This window comes from Scyliorhinus torazame, chromosome 14, assembly GCF_047496885.1.
Source record: "Scyliorhinus torazame isolate Kashiwa2021f chromosome 14, sScyTor2.1, whole genome shotgun sequence".
NCBI lineage: Eukaryota > Metazoa > Chordata > Chondrichthyes > Carcharhiniformes > Scyliorhinidae > Scyliorhinus > Scyliorhinus torazame.
Genome location: NC_092720.1, coordinates 78,129,881 through 78,151,370, shown reverse-complemented (window position 1 = coordinate 78,151,370; position 21,490 = coordinate 78,129,881). Strand labels below are relative to the sequence as shown.

Genomic DNA, 21,490 nt, shown 5'->3' with positions numbered 1-21,490 from the left:
TTGCATGCTGTGGTGTGTGTGTGTGTGTGTGTATGTGTGTGCGCGTGTGCGTATCTATGCTTGCATATGCATGAAGCTTTCCCGATGCATCAGATATGTATTCTGTCCCCATTCATCTTCTCCCACTGCCCCCCCATCCCCCATGGCACGACCATCGAGGTGGATATTGGTTTTCGATCCCCCCCCTCACTGACTTAAGAAAAGGTGCATAATTTGCCCATTGTGTGTGCAGACACAATGAGTTGGAAACCTGTCTTTGTAGAAAGGACAATTTTAAGTCAGTTGGTGGTGTTGCATGCTCCTACTGTTTGTGACGGAGCTCATGTTATTTTTTAGTCTTTTATTCATTTTTCAGTAAAAAGAATATCGAAGGAATGTGCCAGAAAACCCGGCAAGAAAATATGTAGAAAAGGAGGTATGTATAAAGCTTGGAGCAGAAGAGGTTGTACTTCTCGCCCAGAGACCATCACTGATACTTTGAGGCAAAGGTCAGCAAATGTCATGTAATTTATGACATTAGTCCACACATCAAAAAGCATGGATTTAAAACTTGCTTGAAGGACAGCACAAATAAAGCAGAACCTAACTTTTATCTATCTTGCCTTTCATTTTGCTACCTGGACAATAAGAAAAGTTATATTTACACTAGACCTTTCATGTATTTGATCTGCTGTTTGTTATTATTTAGAGACTTGAAGATTTCAAATGGTTATGTTTAATTTTTAAATGGCTAAATGTGCTAAAAAAGGCAAAAGTATCTCCATGTTACTGTAGCAAACTATTCCATGGTGATGAAGTCTTCCATCAACAGTAGTTTGTGTTACCTTTAAACATCTCCAATTTTGTCTTATTTCTTAGTATTTGAGTTTTGTAAATTGCTTGTACTATTTCGGTGATTATTGGTAGTGACTTGGTCAAGAAGACTGGTGATGAAGAGAAATATTGGATTTTTCTGCACAACGATATCATAGTTTCTAACCCTGTTTACATGTATAAAAAGAGTTTCTGTCACACTTCTAATGAGGTTATGGCAGCCAAGTGGCAAAATTGCAGTTTGAGCACTCCCGCCAAGTGTGGATTGTGTTCGCTTATTATTACAATATGACATAGTTTGTTCTGAAATATTTGACGGTTAACCTCATACAAAGTGTAGTTGGATACAATGCAGCAAAGGATTTGAATGTAGATGCAAAGAAACCCACTACTTTTATCTTTGATAGAAAATGGGGTTCATGTCCATAGTTGCTCATGCTGTTATTCTCAGCAAAACAGGTAGAAATCTAGCATTGTCTACTTCTTTCATTTTTTTTAAAAAATCCATTAATTTGGGTTGAGCTGTTGGAATAAAATGTGAAATTCAAGTTGAACTGGAGATTTTGAATTAACAGGAGTCTGAGTAGTTGGTAAAGAAAGAATAATGCAAATGACTAGTAAAGTGACAAATTTTACCCGTGGAGCTGTTGCTTTCTTTTGCAGTAGCCTGTCTGGAAGCTTACAGTTAAACTTTCATGTCAAGTTGGACTCATTGTGGGGGCAGCACGGTGGCGCAGTGGTAGCACTGCAGTCTCACGGCGCCGAGGTCCCAGGTTTGATCCCGGCTCTGGGTCACTGTCCGTGTGGAGTTTGCACATTCTCCCTGTGTTTGCGTGGGTTTCGCCCCCACAACCCAAAGATGTGCAGTGTAGGTGGATTGGCCACGCTAAATTGCCCCTTAATTGGAAAAAATGATTTGGGTACTCTAAAAAAAATTTTTTTTAAAAGTTGGACTCATTGAAACTTCATTTTAATTTTGGTCACCAGTCACTGCAAGAATAGAAGGCAAGCATGCAAGAATAGAAGGCAATTAGGAAGACAAATGCTATGCTGGCCTTCATTGTAAGAGGACTTGAGTATAGGAGCAAGGATGCCTCACTACAGCTGTGCAGGGGCTTGGTGAGACCACACTTGGAGTGTTGGCAGTTTTGGTCTCCTTACCTAAGAGAGGATATACTTGCCATAGAAGTGTAGCAAAGGGTCGCCAGACTGATTCCTGGGATAGGAAGATTGATGTGTGTGGAGAGATTGGGTTGACCGCGCCTGTATTGGCTGGAGTTTTGAAGAATGATGGGGGAATCCAGTTGAAACATGTAACATTTTGACAGACTGGCTGCAAGGTATATGTTCCTCCTGGCTTGGGAGGGTGGGGGGTCTAAAGCAAGGTGTCATCGTTTCAGGTTATGGGGTAGGCCATTTAGGACTGAGGTGAGGGGAGTGAAAGGCTGTGAAGGTAAAGTCACTGAATATTTTTAAGAAGGAAATAGAGTTCTAGATACTAAAGTTGTCAAGATATGGGGAGAGATCGGGTGTGTATGGTGTTGAGATAGACTATCAGCCATGATCATATTGAATTCTGGAGCAGGCTCAAGGAGCCAAATGGCTGTCTTTTTTTGTGTGTAAAGTGCAGCACTGGGATGAGAATATTCTATGCCTGGTCATTCTGCTTTCTCAACCTCATTGGGATCTAACATGTGGTTACAGGCTGACATTCCCAGTGAAATGAGCTACATTGGCCTCCTAAAAGGGTGCAAGTGGAGCCTCCAGCTCTGAGAAGTTGGAGCAGACTCCTTCATGTTCATGTCTGGCAGATATGCCAATGTGCCAGCTATCTCAGTTGTGCATGCCCATCAGCTTTCTCCTTTACACTATCCCTTGGAAGTCCATGTCAGCCCATGAACGTCCTCATTTGTTTCCTCTGCAGCAGAACTTTCATTGTCCTCCTGGGAGCTATCCTTTCTTCCAGCTGTCTATAGCCAACTCATTCCCAGTGACTCACCATGAGTAAATCCTGCCTTTAATGTCCAAAGTGCACGCAGTGCCAGTATTTGAGCTGGTGGCTGGCAGTTTCAGATCATGTGTCGCTGCTCCTGTGTCAGGTGTGTGGTCTTGGTTGTTCCTTGCATTGCGAGGCTGCAATGGCCAGGTTGCAGTTATTGGGTATTGAAAGCATAAATGCAGAAGGTGATGGAGGAAGGGTTTGGTGGATGGAAGATGGTCCATGATCTCACCACCTACAGCTTGCACTTCATGCTGGATAATAGGATGGGTTTGAATAGATGCAAGTATGTAGAATCTGAGATGTGGGTGAGGGGCTTGCACCAATAATAATAGGGTGAGGTGGAGCATCTGAATATTCGGTATGAGTTCTGATTGCAAGAGGCTATTGGGTAAGTGATGGGCATGTGCTGCAATGAGCAATATGAGTGGTTGACAGTGTGATGGAAGGGCGATGATATTTGAAGATGCATCCTCCTGTGAATTTTTTGTAACACTTCAGCCAAGTTCTGATGGCCAGACTCAAGTGACCCCTGTGGCTCCATGCTCTCATTCTTTTCATAGTGTATGCCTGGAGGACTTCCTGGCTCCCTGAAAGAATATGATCACTTGCCACCTTTCTACCTCCTGAACCAAGGCCTAGAACATAGTGCATTTCAAGATGAAGCTCCAAAGGGGCACTAAAGGAAAATTCAGATAAGCACTGGTCATAGTAGTATTAACAAAGAGAACCAGAAAAAAAAGAATTTACAGTCTGGAGATCCTATCCGTTCTATCTACCCGGGGCAGTTCCTGAAATGCTGAAAAAACATCCCCAAATGTTGCTCCACATAGCTATGACTGATATTGAAAGTAGCACAGAAAAGTGAAAGAGACCTGGGAGGAAGACTTGAATACCATGTTGAAACCAAATGATAGATGAAAAGATTGTACAGCATGGAAGCTTGAATATTGGCAATATTAATTATGGACCAGGACTTTTTTCGTTTTGGGTTCTTGCAGATCAATCTCAAATATATTCAGTGGAAGAGATTTTTAACAGCAAAATCACTGTGGCTCTCCCTAAAACAAAAATTCCACTATTTAAATGAGAAGCCGTGTGGATTAGTTTTTAAGAAAAAGTTGCAAATTATCTTAATCCAATATATCATCTCATTCTACTATAAATTTCATTTAAAAAATTTACAAACTACAAACTATGCTCTCCAATGACAATTAAAGTTACAAACCTTTGTCTGCACCATCTCTTTTGCAGTCTCAAATTGCTACCACCATGTCAAAAACACATCAGCTATTGGCTTCTATGGGTGCTTGGCTCGAAGATCAATTCTATTTTTGTCAGAATAAACTACATTTAAAGTGCACACTTCTAAGTTTGTATGTTTTTAGTCAAAGGAGCTCCTTGAATTTAATTTGATGGCAGTGAAATCCAGTTGAGAATTAATTATAACCATTTAATGGGGGGAAAAACAGTAGGTTTTTTCAATAGGGGGAGTCAACAGCAGTGTGAAATGCTGGTACTGTAATAGTTTTTAACATCTAAACCAAAATAGACAATTACGTCAGCAACTTCATTAACTGCACTCTAACTGGATCAGATTATATTGAAGTATACAAACATGAAATGCAAATATTTAAAGTACCATGCATACTTAAGTGAAATATATACCTGTAATGTATATGTCATCTATACTATTATGATCCCCATGAGGAAATCTTATACAAGAATGATCAAATTTAACAAATGACCCTCAAATAAAGAGATTTTTTTCTTTTTCTTCTTTTTTAAATTTAGAGTACACAATTCATTTTTTCCAATTAAGGGGCAATTTAGCGTGGCCAATCCACCTACCCTGCACATCTTTGGGTTGTGGGAGCGAAATGCATGCAGACACAGCGAGATTGCGCAAACTCCACATGGGCAGTGATCCAGAGTCTGGATCGAACCGGAGACCTCGGCGCCGTGAGGCAGCAGTGCTAATCACTGCGCTACTGTGCTGCCCCCTAAATAAAGTGATTAACAACAAGATTAATCTTTTTGTAACCCCATTTTGTATAAATCATCATGTGCACTGCAACAGCTTGCAAATTGCCTTTTAGCAACTGTTTCAAGTCTCTTGAGAGTCAGATAGTCTCTCAACAAAGCCTCAAGCATCAAATATATCCTTGTTGATTTGCCAAGAAAATATAGCAAACTCAAACATGACATTTCGTTTGTTTAGATGTAGGAAAGTTTATGTGGACCCATTTCAGTCCCTCGGCTCATTTTCTGGACTTGCACTCTCAATTTTGTTTTATTCTCTGGAGGAGAACCATAAAACAAAATAACCAGATTACCAAATGCCCCCCCAACAAGATTCCACTTTTGTAACATTAATCAGAATCACTTAAACATGAATGGACAGGCAAATTATGAACTATAAATAGTCATGAATAGCTGATACAGTAAAGACTATCTCACGAGATTACACACATTCGCATCACATCCTGTACAAATGTTGTGCACTGTAATCTTCTCGTCATTGCAACTTGGACTCCGTATGTCGATCTCTCAATGGATTTGGTGCTCAAATCATGAGCACAGTAGATTCACTCCTGTGCCCAGAAGCAGTTGTTACTCAAACGACACACTGAGCTTGGATTGTGACAGTCTTGATAGCACAGAGACTCCTTCAGCTGACGTAGTTAAACAGTCTGGTAGGCTCGAGCAAAACTGAAACATAGTAGTGTGCTCAATTCACAATCGCTGCTCTAATGCTGTCATCGCTTGCTTTCACTTTTGATGATATTACACGGAAATTCCTTGTAAATGGGCCTTCTATGTTCTCCCCTGTTGCAGCTTTAATGACCCTGACCACACAGCATCAGAATTTAACTTCCTTCTTGTTGACACTGCTTCCAGGCCAAGGGTTACCAGATCACACATTTCTTTTTATAAGAAAATTAAGGCTGATTCCTTTACGATTGAAGCAAATGCTTAAAACTTCTTTTTAAACATTCTTAATTACAAGTTCCCTAGATACTCTAAATAAATTATAATTTTTCTTCACTGCACCTGGGTCAAATATCATCACAATGTAAGTTTATTTCTCTGCATTTATGGAGAATTCTTTTAATTATTTGAGCATGTATGGCAAGTATCATTCTTCAATTAAACTATCTGACGTTAGTCACAGTGAAATTGTTTCAATAAGTCGATTCTAATTAAAACATGCCTCTTACAACTACCTTTAGTATATGAATAAGGAGTAAATGTGCGTTGATTATACTAGATTTCGGTTTGGTATCCGAGCTAACCTAGGCTTTTTTCTTTCATTCTTGGAATGCATGTGTCACTAATTCTGAAATGGGGAAAAGGTGAAGATGTCACACTAAGAATGCTTTGTTTCCCAATGTTTCAATTCCTGGTGCCAACATACCTTGCCTTATTGAGCTCAGAGGTTATCAAAAAGCAAACAAACATACAGACAAAACTCAAAAGATGCTGTACAAATGATCTGTTTGTTATCAACAAAATAGAAACCTGCAACTTGTTGCTAATTGTGTTTCTCTTAATTTGGCTCTGAAGATGGCGGCCAATATGGTCGCATTCCTTAATTCTAATTACGTTTGCTCTAGAGTCGCCAGGTATCTTTGGATACCGCCACAAGGTTAAAAACCGAATGCTGATCAAAGACTCGATACACCAGTTAGTAAGTTCAAACTCTATGCTCATTTATTTACACACACAGTCAAATATACTCATGCATAAAACTCTACAAACTAAACTATTGCTAAAGCCTATACTTCGCTTCGGGCGCTCACTCAGTCAGAGGAACAATGGCCGTTGTTCGGTTCTGAGGCTGCTGGGGTCGAACTGGTATGGAATAACAGCTAAGAGCGTCTGTCTCGTAGCGTGCGTTGACCTTGGACTTACCTGTTCTGATGTTGCTGTTGGGCAGATCTCTCCTTGGTGAGAGCCGGAGCCACAAGAGAGCGATTCTCTCTTGGGGGATCATTCTCACACCCAAAAGGGGCTTCACGCACTTTTGGGCGGGCCTTGAACTTGGCCCCAATTAATTGGGCCGTTTCCCAATCGTTCCTATCTATTTCCTCCAATAGAGGGGTGGGGGCCCTGATGGCTGGGCATGTCCTAGGTGGCCATTGGCCTGTTTTGTTCTGGTCTCCTCTGGCGCCTGGATGTCTGCCTTGGTATCGTTTACTTAACTGTTACTCTTTTGTCCCCGGGGATGGCTCATTAGTATGGTAATGGTTTTGCAGTATCGGTCTTGTCTGGGAGCTACGGCTCCAATCAACAGACAAACCCTGCACCTGCTTGCTTTCTCAGTATTGTCCAATTTCCCTGCAATCTTTGCAAAGTGTCCATTTTGTAATCGGGAAGTGGCCATCCCAGATGGCTACAAACTCAAACACATCAGCAAAGAATTTCCTTGGATGTTTCATCTACTCCACTGCCACAGCTTTTCTGGAAGTGGAGTTTCCCTTCCAGTGAAAAGTATTTCTACGAAAATTCTTTGCCAGTGAGTTGTATGTAAAGATAATAGAACAGATAGCTATGGCTGAACATTCAGGAATAAGAATGCCATATTGGAGTTAGTTATGATAATTTGCATATTTGTTTTAAAAATTGTACACAATTCATTTTTCCAATTAAGGGGAATTTAGCGTGGCCAATCCACCTACCCTGCACATCTTTGGGTTGTGGTGGCGAAACCCACGGAAACACGGGGAGAATGTGCAAACTCCACAAGGACAGTGGGCCGGGGTCGAACCTGAGACCTCGGCGCTATGAGGCAGCAGTGCTAACCACCGCCACCGTGCTGTCCTGCATATTTAACCTAGCAAAGTATACCACAAAGCAAGGGAGGCAGTCATTGAGCAGGAGTTAGAGTTGAAGATTACCAAATAAGTGAATGAAGTTTGAGGGTGGAGAGAGATGAGACAAGTCAGGGGGATTCACAATGAGATTGCAGAATGCAGGGCCCTGATGCCTGAAGGCTCATCAATGATTTTTAAAATATTCTTTCACAATGTGGAAGTCTCTGGCTAGGCCAGCATTTATTGCCTAACCCTGTTGTCTTGAACGTTTGCAGGCCATGTGGCCTAGGTACACCCACAGTGCTGTTAGTGATGAAGATTTTTGACTCATCAATAGTGAAGGAATGGTGATATAATTCCACGTAGGACTGGTGTGTCGCTTGGACAGGAACTTGCAGTTGGCAGTGTTTCCATGCATCTGCTGTCCTGTCCTTCTCGGTAGTAGTGGTTGTGAGTTTGCGATGTGCTGTCAAAATACCCTTGGTTAGTTGCTGTATTGCGTCTTGTAAATAGTAGACACTGCTGGCAATACTGAGTCCATGGGATGTCAGTCAAATGGGTTGATTTGTCCTAGATCATGCTGAGCTGCTTGATTTTGTTTGAGCTGCATTCATCCAAACAAGTAGAGTGTATCCTGTCACTCGTGACTTATGCCTTGTAGATGGTAGACCGGCTTTGCGGAGTTGGGTGAAATGCTCTACTTTACTGCCTCTGACCTGCTCTTGTAGCCACGCTATTTATCCAGTTCAGTTCCTGGTCATAGATAACCCCAAGATTGTTGATAGTGGGGGGTTCAGGGATGGTAATTCCATTGAATATCAAGGGGCGATGGCTAGATTCTCGCTTTTTGGAGATGGATGTTACGAGGCACTTGATTGGCATGAATGTTGTTATATTACTTGTTTGTAATATGTCGTCATTCTTTGCTTTATCCTTTCAGAATGGTCTGATGGTTAGATTCTAAAAAGACTACCAATTTTCAATTCAAAGCAAAATAGACTTAATGAATAATGAATTAAATAATAACCAGTTTGTTCACTCTTACAGAACCATAATTGGTGATAAAATAATTCAGAATAAAGTATTAACTATATTTAACTACACGTGCCAACTCTTGCTATAATCTCTCTATCTAACACAATGCTCACAATGTGGCAAATTAAACCATTTTGCTGCTCAGTGCAGATCTTCACTTGCATTTAAATCTGCTAAACAGGATTATAGACAGATTAATGTTCGCAGTGTGTAATCAAAAGAAAAAAGAAGAGGATTTTTGATCCGATACAGAACCATATTCATTGAAAAACATGTTCTTTGTTGGGATTTTAAAAAAATGTGAAGAATCCAATGAAGTCACAAAAAATCCTCAATAAGTTAATTCTGTAGATTCTGATAATGAATGGAACACAGTTGTAAAAGTTAACAACTGTCCAAATCAATTTAAATTGGATACTGGCACTTCAGCCAACTTGCTCTCAAAGCTGGATCTCAACAAGTTTAAATGCGCACCTGAAATTCTTCCAGCAGCCTGTAGACTGAAGGACTACAACGGAAATTCAATTTCTTCGATTGGGTCCTGCCATTTAAAAGTCTCCAACAAAAATATTGTCACAAGACAGATACATCTATCCTAGTCACTCCTGGATCAAAGAGGACCAAGATCCTTTGAAATCACGGGCTGGATTCTCCAAAAATGGGGATATATGCCAGCGTAAAAACGTTGGCGTTCTACTCCAGACTTTCCTTAGAAAAATATACAGCTATTCACCTACCTATTTTTGTTTTTCGCGCCCTTTTCACGGAGGTAATACTCGTTGTACTGATTCTCGCATTGCTGATGAGCAAGGCATTTTCGATCACTAATTCTAATGTTAAATCCTTTTGTCTCAGTAATCTTTCCCTGAGGTGCTCATCATGATACCAAACACTATTTGGTCCCAAATTAAAGAATCATGCAGTGCTGAAAAATTACAGGATTGTGCTAGCAGTCTTAAGTCTGTCACAAAGCTAATAAATGATTCCCCTTTGTTTTGCAATCTTTTATGAAGAATTAAGCATTCAAATGTCTCATTTGTCTGGATCTTACAGTGGTCGTCAAATTTGTTTAGTATAACATCAAACTTAACTTTGTCCTGACCAGCAGAGTATGAAAAGAGTTGTAAATGTCTATTGCGTGTTGATCAGCCCCAGTCAATAGCAGTGCAATTTTCTGAGCATTTGCTGCATTAGTTAAATCTGATGCTTCCAGATAAATTTGAAATTGCTGTTTAAACAGCTTTCAAATTATCGGTTATCCTTGGGTGTCGAGGAGCTTGAGCTTTGTCCATCGAGCCGTTTGTCTTTGAAGGTTTTGTTTGCTGCGATACCTCTCGAGTTGAATAGCTGCTAAGATTTTCGTCTTTTTCTGAGCTTACTATATTACTCTAGCTAGTTTACTGAAGCCAAATCCTGATACCATGTTATATTATTTGTTTGTAATATGTTGTTACTCTTTGCTTCATCCTTCCAGAATGGTCTGATGGTTAGATTCTAAAGAAACTACCAATCTCAATTCAAAACAAAATTGATTTAATGAATAACGAATTAAATATTAATGAGTTCATTCACTCTTCCAGAACTATAATTGGTGATAAAGTAATTCAGAATAAATTATTAGCAATATTTAACTCCACATGTTAACTCTTGCTATAATCTCTCTCTCTAACACAACTGCTGCCTAGACACTCGTGATCGAAGAGGACCGAGATCCTTTGAGATCACATGTTTATACATGAATCTAGTGCTGTCATCTAGTGGTTGTCTTACTCTTATGATGCAGTCATTAACCCTTTGCCACTTGTCAGCCCAAGCTTGAATGTTATCAGCGCTTGCTGTATATGGGCATGGACTGCTTCAGTATCTGTGAAGTTGTGAATGGTGCTGAACAGTGAACATCCCCACTTCTGACCTCATGATGGATGGAAGGTCATTGATAAAGTAGCTGCATGGTTGGGCTTACGACCACTAGTTGAGGAACTCCAGTAGCGATGTACTGGGACAAAGATGGTTGACCTCCAGCAACCACAACCATCTTTCTTTGTGCCCAGTGGAGGGTCTCTCTCTTTTTCTCTCCCCCCCCCCCCAATTCCCACTAACCAGTTTTGCCAAGGCTCCTTGATGCCACATTCAGTCAAATGCTGCCTTGATGTCAAGGGCAGACACTCCCACCTCACCTTTTTGAGTTCAGCTCTTAAGTCCATGTTTGGATCAATGAGGGTCAGGATGCTATTATCTATTCCGTAACAACATCGTTGTGTACAGGATCGAGATTCGCGCATGGTATTGCCTACTTGGTGCCAGGGGGAGGAACATCTCAAATTGGATTGCAAGGATTTTTGGAGAGGGAGGGGGAAGATTGAATTGTTGTGGTCCATGCTGGGACCAACAACAGAGATCCCTTTTGGGGAGTATCAGGAATTAGGAACAACATTAAAGAACAGGACCTCAAGGATTATAATCTCTGGATTATTACCCGAGTTATGTGCAAATTGGCAGCGAGATGAGAAAATCAGGGAAGTGAACATATGGCTAAAGGAGTGTTAAGGGACAGAGGTTCCCATTTTGTGCTGCGCTGGTATCTGTATTCGGACAGAAAGGAACTGTACCGTTGGGACGGGCTCCACCTGACCGGTCTGGGACCAGTGACCTAGCAGAAAGATTTAATAGGGTGCTCACAACGACTTTAAACTCGTACATGGGGAGGGGAACGGAGGAGGGTGGGGGTCCTCCGTGGGCAGTTAATACAGTTTCAAAAACCGATCGCCGGACAGAGTAAAGAAACAGTCTGGAATCCTACTTCAGGGACAGCTGGTTATAGCAAAACTATAAGAAGTATATTGATTAAACCAGAAGAGAGAAATAATAAACCGGTGAATAAAGCATCAGTGCTGAGCGATAGCACTATGATCCACAGTTCTACATACAAATGCATGTACTGTAAAGAATAAATTAAATGAGCTGCCAGCACAAATTCAAATTGGAGATTATGATACAGTAGCCATTACTGAGAGATGGCTGCGGGACGGTCAGATCTAGGAATTTAATATACCAGATTATAAGGTTTAAGGCGGGATAGGGAAAATGGCAGGGAGCGAGGGGGGAGTAGCCTTACTGATTAGAAACAGAATACATCCTCTCTCAACAATTAATTTACTCTCTCACCAATTAATTTAATGAGGGGAAAACATCCAGTGGAGACCTTGTGGGTGGAACTATGGAACAGTGAAGATTCGAAAACTGTAATAGGTGTGTGTACAACTCGTAAATGCTTGAATGTATAAATGCAGAAATTAGGCAAGTGTGTCTCAAAGGCAAGGCAGTTTTAATGGGGGATTTTAACTTTAACATAAATTGGGTGAGGCAGTCAAGCACCTGACAGAAAAGTAGTGAATTTCTGGAGTGTGTCAGGGACAATTTCCTACAGCAATATGTTCTGGATGCAACAAGGGGATGAGCAATATTGGGATTTAGTAATGAGTAATGAGCTGGATGTAATTAGTAACCTAAATGCACATAAACATTTATCAAATAGTGATTATAACATGATTGAGTTTTGAGTTCAATGTAATGTTTGAAAGTGTAAAGCACAAATCAGCTACCAGAATTTTAGGTTTAGATAAGGCCGACTTTAATAAGGTGAGACCAAAAGAAAAAATGCTGGAAAATCTCAGCAATCTAAGGAGAGAAAAGAGCTAACGTTTAGAGTCCAGATGACCCTTTGTCAAAGCTTTGACAACGTTGGCTCTTTTCTCTCCTTACAGATGCTGCCAGACCTGCTGAGATTTTCCAGCACTTTCTCTTTTGGTTTCAGATTCCAGCATCTGCAATAATTTGCTTTTATTTAATGCGATGAGACTGTCCACAGAAAACTGGGAAAATCTGCTAATGGGTAAAGCAACTGAAGAACAGTGGAAGATGTTTAAAGAAATATTCAATGCAATACAGAACCAGTTTATACCCCTAAGAGGGAAAGCTCCACTTCACAGAAAAAAACAGACACGAATAACTGAAGAGATAAGGGACAGCATAAAACTAAAAGTAAGGACTTCTAAAAATGCAAAAAACTGCAAAGATCCTACTGAATGGGAAAGCTACAAAGACCAGCAAAGGACACAAAGCAGCTTATGATAGCTATTAAAAGAGATAATCTGAAACCAAAAGAGAAAATGCTGGAAAATCCCAGCAGGTCTGGCAGCATCTGCAGGGAGAGAAAAAAAAGCTAACATTTCGAGAACAGATGACCCTTTGTCAAAGCTTTGGACAAAGGCTCATCTGGATTCAAAACGTTAGCTCTTGTCTCACCCTACAGATGCTGCCAGGCCTGCTGAGATAATGATAGGAAACTTGCAAGGGACATCAAAATCAAAAAGAGGTTTTGCATGAAGGGAAAACAAGTGGTCAGGAGCAATATGGGGTTATTGTCAATGTCTATGGAGAAATGGCAGAGATGTTGAATAATTACTTGGTCTCAGTATTTGCAGAAGAAAAGGAGCAGAGCTCATCGGAACTCCCAAGGACATTTAAGAGTGGATACCTGACATAGACATAGAACATACAGTGCAGAAGGAGGCCATTTGGCCCATCGAGTCAGCACCGCCCCACTTAAGCCCTCACTTCCACCCTATCCCCGTAACCCAATAACCCCTCTTAACCTTTTTGGACACGAAGGGCAATTTAGCATGACCAATCCACCTAACCTGCACATCTTTGGACTGTGGGAGGAACTGAAGTGACAAACCCCAGAACCTGATGGTTTCCATCCAAGGGTGTTAAGCGAGGTAGGGGAGCACATTGTAGATGCCCTAACTAAAGGTTCCCTAGATTCAGGAGTTGTCCCACTAGATTAGAAAATTGCTCATGTCACTCTGCTTTTTAAGATGAACAAAATAGGAAAACCAGGGAATTACAGGCCAGGTTAGCCTAATATCTGTGGTGGGGAAATTGTTTCAGCCTGTAATGAAGGATGGGGTAACTGGACAGCTCAAATTTTCAGTTAATGAGGGAGAGCCAGTATGGTTCATGGCAGGTAGATCATGCTTGGCAAATCTCATTCAAATTTTTGATGAGGCGACTAAGGTAGTGGACAGGGGAATGTCTATAGATGTTTTTATGGACTTCCAGAAAGCAGTTGATGAAGTCCCACATAAGAGACTTTAACTAGTTGAAACCTATGGAATTGGAACAAATTGCTGACATGGCTGGTAAATTACAGGAAGGCACTGTAAACTACAAAGGCTATGGACCCTTACAACATTCCAGGAGCAGCACTGAAGACTGGTTAAGTTATGAGATTATACAAATTAGGCCTGTTCTCGCTTGAATTTAGAAGGTTAAGAGGTGATCCGGTCGAAGTCTTCCAAAATATTAACAGGAAATATTGATGTCCCGTGGAGTCAATCGAAATGTTGAAGACTGACATCAGATGCTAGAGATGAATCATTCACTGGAAATGGATTGAGGAATTGGGGGAAATGTAGCATTGACTGGAATTGGAAGAGCAGAGTGCACAAGCTATGGTACATAGATGCAGAGGTGGGGCCAGTGGGACATTTATAAACCTGTTTTTGATAGCAATGCAATGGAGAATGAGCATGGGTAGTTGTAAATATAAGTGCATAAAACGTGAACAAGGCTCCGTCAAAGCAGTAGAATACAACAGTGGAGTTTTGGGCAACTTAGTAGAAAATGGAGTTTGTGATCCGAATCTAGTATTTTACTGAAGTTAGCAAGGTTTCGAGAAATATTGTCACCAAATGTTTTAAGATCATTTTTGTATAGCTTTTTAGGAAGAGTGTAAGTAATTTATTTAATAAAGTTAGCTTCTTTTATGTTATGTTATTTAACATCGTAGCATCATTTATGGACCGTCATGGATATATAAATTGGTTGTATGAATGACTCGTAAAAAATGTAAATTTTTTTGTAAATCGCTCATTGTCACAAGTAGGCTTCAAATGAAGTTACTGTGAAAAGCCCCTAGTCGCTACATTCCGGTGCCTGTTCGGGGAGGCTGTTACGGGGACTGAAGAAGCACAAGTAAATTTGGGATAGCATTAAAAGTGTTCTTGATTAATAAGGGGATTAGAGGTTATGGGGAGAAGGCAGAAGAATGGGGATGAGGAACATATCAGCCATGATCGAATGGCGATGGAAGTCGATGGGCCGAATGGCCTAATTCTGCTCCTATATCTAATGGTCTAAAGTCACCCTAGAGAATTTACTCCCAAATGTAATCTATATCAAGCTTTCGTACAGCAATTCCTCACTTAACATTGTAGTTATGTGTTTGAAAATTACGTGTTTAATCAAAACAACAAGAAGCAAGTCAGATTTTATCAGAATTAATGCATAAACTTACATTTGGTTCTTTTTCAACCATACAAATGATTTGTGAAAGAGCTGGGTAATGTTGAAGGAGTTTGAAATCAAGTTATTTAACAGTAGACCTATTTCCGATTGTTTTTTTTAAATAAATTTAGAGTGCCCGATTCTTTTTTTCCAATTAAGGGGCAATTTAGTGTGGCCAATTCACCTACCCTGCACATCTTTGGCTGATATGTTCCTCATCCCCATTCTTCTGCCTTCTCCCCATAACCTCTGATCCCCTTATTAATCAAGAAATCCCCTTATTAATCAAGAACACTTTTAATGCTATCCCAAATTTACTTGTGCTTTTTTGAGTCATTCATACAACCAATTTATATATCCATGACTGTCCATAAACTATGATGATAAATTGCAAAACATAAAAGAAGCTATTTGGTTGTGGGGGTGAAACCCACCTAAACATGGGGAGAATGTGCAAACTCCACACTGACAGAGCCGGGATTGAGCCTGGGACCTCGGTGCCATTCTTTCCGATTTGTTAATGTGATGATAACTATATGAAGAGCTTTGGAGTTGATGAACTAAATTGATAATAAATGGTTTACATTTTCTTCATGGAAGATTAGGGCACCGCTCCTGGCACTGAGGAAATGGGCATTCGCAGGCAATTCTGTTCCTGGAGGACAGAATCGATGAGAGTTTGAGAGTTGTGCACACACACGACCTGAGTCCACTGCAGTGCTTATTAAAATCCGTCTCCCCAAAAGCCCTCCATGTTCTCTGGACACTGGTGTGGTAGAGTTGGGGATTCTCTCCACAATTGTTGTGGAGAAGCCCTGGGTAACCACAGGTTTGAGTGAGTGATAGAGCTGTGTTACATGTGCTATGCTCCAATTTCCAATGTGATAAAATTTTAATGGACTCGTGGGGTAATATTTATAACTAAACCTTTGTGAACGGAACTGCATCCACTAATTTTTTCCAGCCATATAGGAGATCTGTTTATTTTCACTAAGTACTGTAATAAAATCGAGAAAGTTGGAATATCCGTGCAAACGAAAAATTAATGATATAATCGTGAATGTCTCGATGTAAAAAGGATGTGTTCCTTATTGGATCAGTGACGTTATAATAAAGCAGCATTGACTGAACCATCATTAAGTAAGGAATTCTGTTGTCCAAGCAGATGACCTTCACGATTCCTCAACATGTTGTATTTGATCTACTTTAAAGTGTGATTGGTACAGAGCACTGCATATCAGCTAGAGGTAGAATTTAGCTGTGGGAATTGATAGGGCCCTCCGCTGATTGGACCACTACTAATTCATTGCCTTTGTCATAAGTAGACCCCTGTATACTCTTTTTTTGCAGTATCTGTTCTCATAGAACATTGTGTGGTACCCAGCTGCTATCCAGCTGTTAGATGCAATCCTCCAATGAGGCCAACTGGTTGACTAAAAAGAAAAACTGGTATTTCTAAAATTCATACCTAGCGAGGCCAGATTTATCACCCATCCCGAATTGCTCTTGAGAAAGTAGTGGTTGTGAACTGCTTTCTTGAACCGCTACAGTCTATGTGGCATTATTAGTGAGTGAGTTATAGAATTTTGACCTAACGATAGTGAAGCAACATATTTCCAAGTCAGGATGGCAAGTGATTTCCATGTGTCTGCTGCCCTTGTCCTTGTAGATGGTAGCAGGTGTGAGTTTGGAAGGTGCTGTCTAAGGAGCCTTGGTGAGTTCCTGCACTGCATCTTGTAGATGGTACACACTACTGCCACTGCGGCAGTGGTGGAGCGAGTGAATACAGCAGGCTGCTTTGTTCTGGATGTTGTCAAGTTTCTTGTGTTGAGCTGCATTCATCCTGCTAAGTGGTGAGTATTCCATCACATTCTTGACTTGTGCCTTTGACATGATTTGGGGAGTTGCATTCAAAGTATCGTCTTGCATCTTTGTCAATATATATATATGTGTGTGTGTGTGTGTATGTGTGTGTGTGTATATATATATATATATATATATCTATATATGTGTGTGTTTCTGGAACCCACCTCTTCATTCACCTGAGGAAGGAGCTGTACTCCGAAAGCTAGTGCTTTGAAACCAATCTGTTGGACTTTAGCCTGGTGTTGTAAGACTTCTTACATATGTTTATGGACAGTGGACTAAATCTGTTATAACCTGCCTGCTTACCATTGGCTAGGGACTAATGACAATCCCACAATCCTGTGGGAGTATGAGCTTCCCCAATGAGGGGGGGGGGAAAAACCATTAGTAAACTCCAAGTATAAATAAAGCTGGCCAGTTTAGGAACCAGCAGGAAGGAGTGTGCAGCAAGGGAAGTTGCTGCTGCTGTTATATATATATATATATATATGTTATTGTAAATAAATGTTATTACTTTGTATCCTTAAACTCGTGCTGGATTCTTCGTGGCCCTTACGAAACTGGCGACGAGGGTTAAAGTGAATAGCTGTCTACACTGCTGAAGCCACCTCCCTGGATTTTTGTTGGATACAGGTTGGAAGTTGTTTTCTATTATACCATGCCTCTGTACGGACGTTTGGATGTTTTTGATGCTGCGCTGGAAAGCTGGAACCAGTACGCACAACGGATGCGTTACTATTTCCGGGCAAACAATATCACCGAAAACGAGCGCCAGGTGGTCATATTGCTCACCACCTGCGGCCCGCATACGTTTGGGGTGATTAGGAGCCTTACGTACCCAGCTGCGCCGGACACCAAAACGTTGATGAACTTGTGGTGAATATAGTGGGGCAACATTTTAACGCAACCCGTCCACGATAGTCCAGCGTTACCGGTTTAATACCGCTGAGAGGACCCCGGGAGAATCCCTTGCCGATGTTCTATCCAGGCTATGCAGGATTGCGGAATACGGTGACTATGGTGAGACCTTGTCAGAAATGTTACGCGGCCGTTTGGTTTGCGGTATTGACAATGTGGCCACCCAGAGAAAGTTGTTAGCTGAGCCAACATTGACTTTTCAACAGGCAATTCAAATAGTATTATCCCGAGGGAGCGCAGAACGAGGAGTGCAGGAGCTACAGGGAGTGGAAGTGCATACCTTGGGGTGCAACCCCTTCCGTCCGAAAACGTCCCCCCGCGCTCCTGCGGTACCTTGGACGAGGCGACGTCCAGACTGACGCCAGTGGCCGTCGGACATTCCTCCCCGAAGGGAGCCTTCTCCAGAACCAATGGATGAGGAGCCATGTCCGTGTCAAACTTGTAGGCGCCGACCCCGTCGCGGACGCCGGTCCTGGGGGCGCCAGAGGCGCCATCGTTGCGACCTAAACTGGGACCAGCCCAGTGGCCGTAACTGGGACCAGCCCAGGGGCCGTACGTTCCATGTGGATGATCCTGCGGCGACTACTCCTGAGGACGTGGAGACGGAGGACGACTGCCTGCAGTTGCATTGTGTGACAGCTCCCCGTGTGGCCCCCATTAAGGTGACAGTACGGGTCAATGGTCACCTGCTTGAGATGGAGTTGGACACTGTCGCAGCGGTCTCTGTGATCGCCCAGAGGACATTCGACCGAATCAAGCAGGGTATACAGACCCTTACATTAACTGACTCACAGGCCAGGTTGGCCACCTACACGGGGGAACCACTGGACATTGCAGGAACTACAATGACCCCTGTTGTTTATGGACGCCAGAAGGCGCGTTTCCCACTTATCGTGGTGTGCGGCCATGGGCCCAGCCTGTTGGGTCGGGACTGGTTGCGACATTTGCGGTTGTGGTGGCAGCACATCCTCCAAACAGTTTCAGAAGGGTTGACTGAGGTGCTCGGACGATACCCAGATGTATTCCAGCCTGGTTTGGGGAAAATAAAAGGGGCTGTAGCCCATATCCAAGTCGAACCAGGAGCCACGCCGCGCTATTTCCGGGCGCGCCCGGTGCCTTACGCCTTGCTCGAGAAGGTAGAAGGGGAGCTCACTCGTTTGGAGAGTTTGGGTATTATCAGGCCCGTCCGTTTTGCTGACTGGGCAGCACCAATTGTACCTGTAATGAAGCCAGATGCCACAGTTCGCTTGTGTGGCGACTATAAACTTCGTGAATACGGCTTCCCGACTCGACCGATATCCAATGCCTCGCATAGAGGATCTCTACGCGAAGCTTGCAGGTGGACTCTCATTCACAAAATTAGATATGAGTCACGCCTACCTGCAGTTGGAGCTGGACCCTGCCTCCCGACCATATGTAACGATTAATACACACCGGGGCCTGTATGAATATACATGGTTGCCCTTTGGAGTATCCTCTGCCTGTGTTATTTTTCAACGTGTTGTGGAGGGCATTTTGAGAGGTTTACCACGTGTTGCTGTCCACTTAGATGACGTTTTGATTACAGGGACGTTGGAGCAGGAACATTTCGAAAATCTGGAGGCTGTCCTTAGACGCTTTTCGGAGGCTGGAGTCAGTTTACGTGCGTATTTCAGGCAAAGGAAGTAGTCTACCAAGGTTATCGGGTGGACCGCGAAGGTTTGCACCCCGTCGCAGCGATGGTGCGTGCGATTCAACAGGCCCCCGCCCCAACTGACACTTCGCATCTTCGTTCTTTTCTCGGTCTCGTAAACTATTACGGGAAGTTCCTCCACAACCTGGCAACTACGCTGGCCCCTTTGCACCTTCTGCTAAAGAAAATCACACCTGGGTTTGGGGTCAGCCGCAAGAAACCGCTTTCCGGCGGGTAAAGCAACAATTGTCATCGTCTGGGTTACTAACCCACTATGATCCTGGAAAGCCTTTGCTCGTCACATGTGATGCATCCCCGTATGGTATTAGGGCCGTCCTGTCCCACAAGATGGAGAACGGGGCCGAGCGACCGATAGCTTTCGCCTCCCGCAGCGGAGAAAAAGTATGCGCAGATCGAGAAGGAGGGCCTGGCAGTGGTTTTTGCGGTGAAACGCTTCCACCAGTATGTGTATGGCCGCCATTTCACTATCGTGACTGATCATAAGCCTCTGCTGGGACTTTTCAGAGAGGATAAGCCAATACCGCCCATTGCTTCCGCAAGGATCCAGCGCTGGGCTTTGTTGCTTGCTGCATTCGAGTATTCTCTGGAGCACAAACCAGGAACGCAGATAGCAAATGCCGATGCACTGAGCCAATTGCCTTTATCGACCAGCCCCATGTGCAGACATTCAAAAGAGGACTAAAGAAGCAGTCTTCCGGATCAATGGACACGAGACTGGCTCGCTTTTTGTTTACGTATCGGACCACCCCCCATGCGGTGACTGGGGTAGCTCCTGCAGAACTCCTAATGGGCCGGAGACTTCGCACCCGCCTTAGTATGGTTTTCCCGGACATTGGCGCAAAAGTACGCCGCACACAAGAACGGCAGGGACAGGGATTTTCTCAGCATCGGCCGATTCGGCAGTTTGTGCCCGGTGACCCAGTGTTCGTTCGGAATTTTGCTGGTGGTGCCCAGTGGGTTCCTGGCGTAATCCTTTGCCAAACGGGCCCTATATCTTACCAGGTGCAAGCCCAGGGTTGTCTCCAGCGCAAACATGTAGACCACGTTCGGTCCAGAAGACTGTCCCCTCAAAAGATTCCCCGCCCCCGGAGTTCATTTCTACAGCCGCAGAGACCAGAGACAAGGGAAGGTAGTCCTCACAATCTTCCACTGGTGCCTCACTCAAAGCCTGCGCAGGTCGTTACAGAACCAAATGGAGATGGAGACGCTGACATGACGGAGGCAACAGACTCTGACTCCGAGATGGAGACACAGGACGCATCAGAGGGGGAATCCTCGGGTCCACGGGTCGTGGATGTACAACCGTTACGCCATTCATCACGGAAGCGCCGGTCTCCGTCTCGAATTTGGATTTGTCACATGCTCTTAAACAATACACAGTTGATTATTAACATAAAAACTACACTCATCTACAACTAATCTCTGTACTATTATAAATTATGATCTCTTACTCACACTCTCTACCTCAGTCTGTCTCTAGCTAACTCCTTCACTCCTCTTCCCCACCAGGCTTAGCATCACTGTCTTATATACTTGTAACTCTAGCTCTCTCTAGTGGCTGTTCTGGACATTTCATTAACCCTTGCAGTTCTTACATTTATGATAATACCACAGGAAGCTCCTGTATTTTATATGGTATCGTAATTCTTTTGGTCTCTGAAGCTTAATTAGATTTATCTTTTAATAGGATTACTAGTACTTTAGAATAAATATGGCCTTTCTCATTTTAATATATTGAATTTAGATTCCAATTATTCAGAGTAATGTCTGCTAACTATAAATCATTTCCTGTGGTAACACTTGATCAAATGCGCTACCAGTTAGCCACCTTTTTTAGTTTTTAATTTTACATAATTAATTTGAAAAAAACATTTAATTAAAAACCACTAGCTTTGGAAATAGTTTATTTTTGAATGTTCTTCCTTAAGCTGTTTAATGAGACTATAAAGTGAAATTAATGCATGATGCAACTTATTTTCATCTTCCCACAAAAAAACT

General features: G+C 42.5%; 1 protein-coding gene across 11 annotated transcripts in view; it reads left to right on the top strand.

Moving 5' to 3' along the window:
• The window catches only part of nlgn1 (neuroligin 1), an 890,004-nt gene that overhangs the window by 183,584 nt on the left and 684,930 nt on the right, over positions 1-21,490 (top strand). For 7 of the 11 annotated variants that reach the window (XM_072474387.1, XM_072474385.1, XM_072474379.1 and 4 more), the window contains exon 3: positions 356-415. The exons of the other annotated variants lie outside the window; for them this stretch is intronic. In XM_072474387.1, coding sequence (XP_072330488.1) covers positions 356-415 — 60 coding nt within the window. The remainder of the gene's footprint in view (positions 1-355; positions 416-21,490) is intronic. 11 annotated transcript variants of the gene reach the window in all.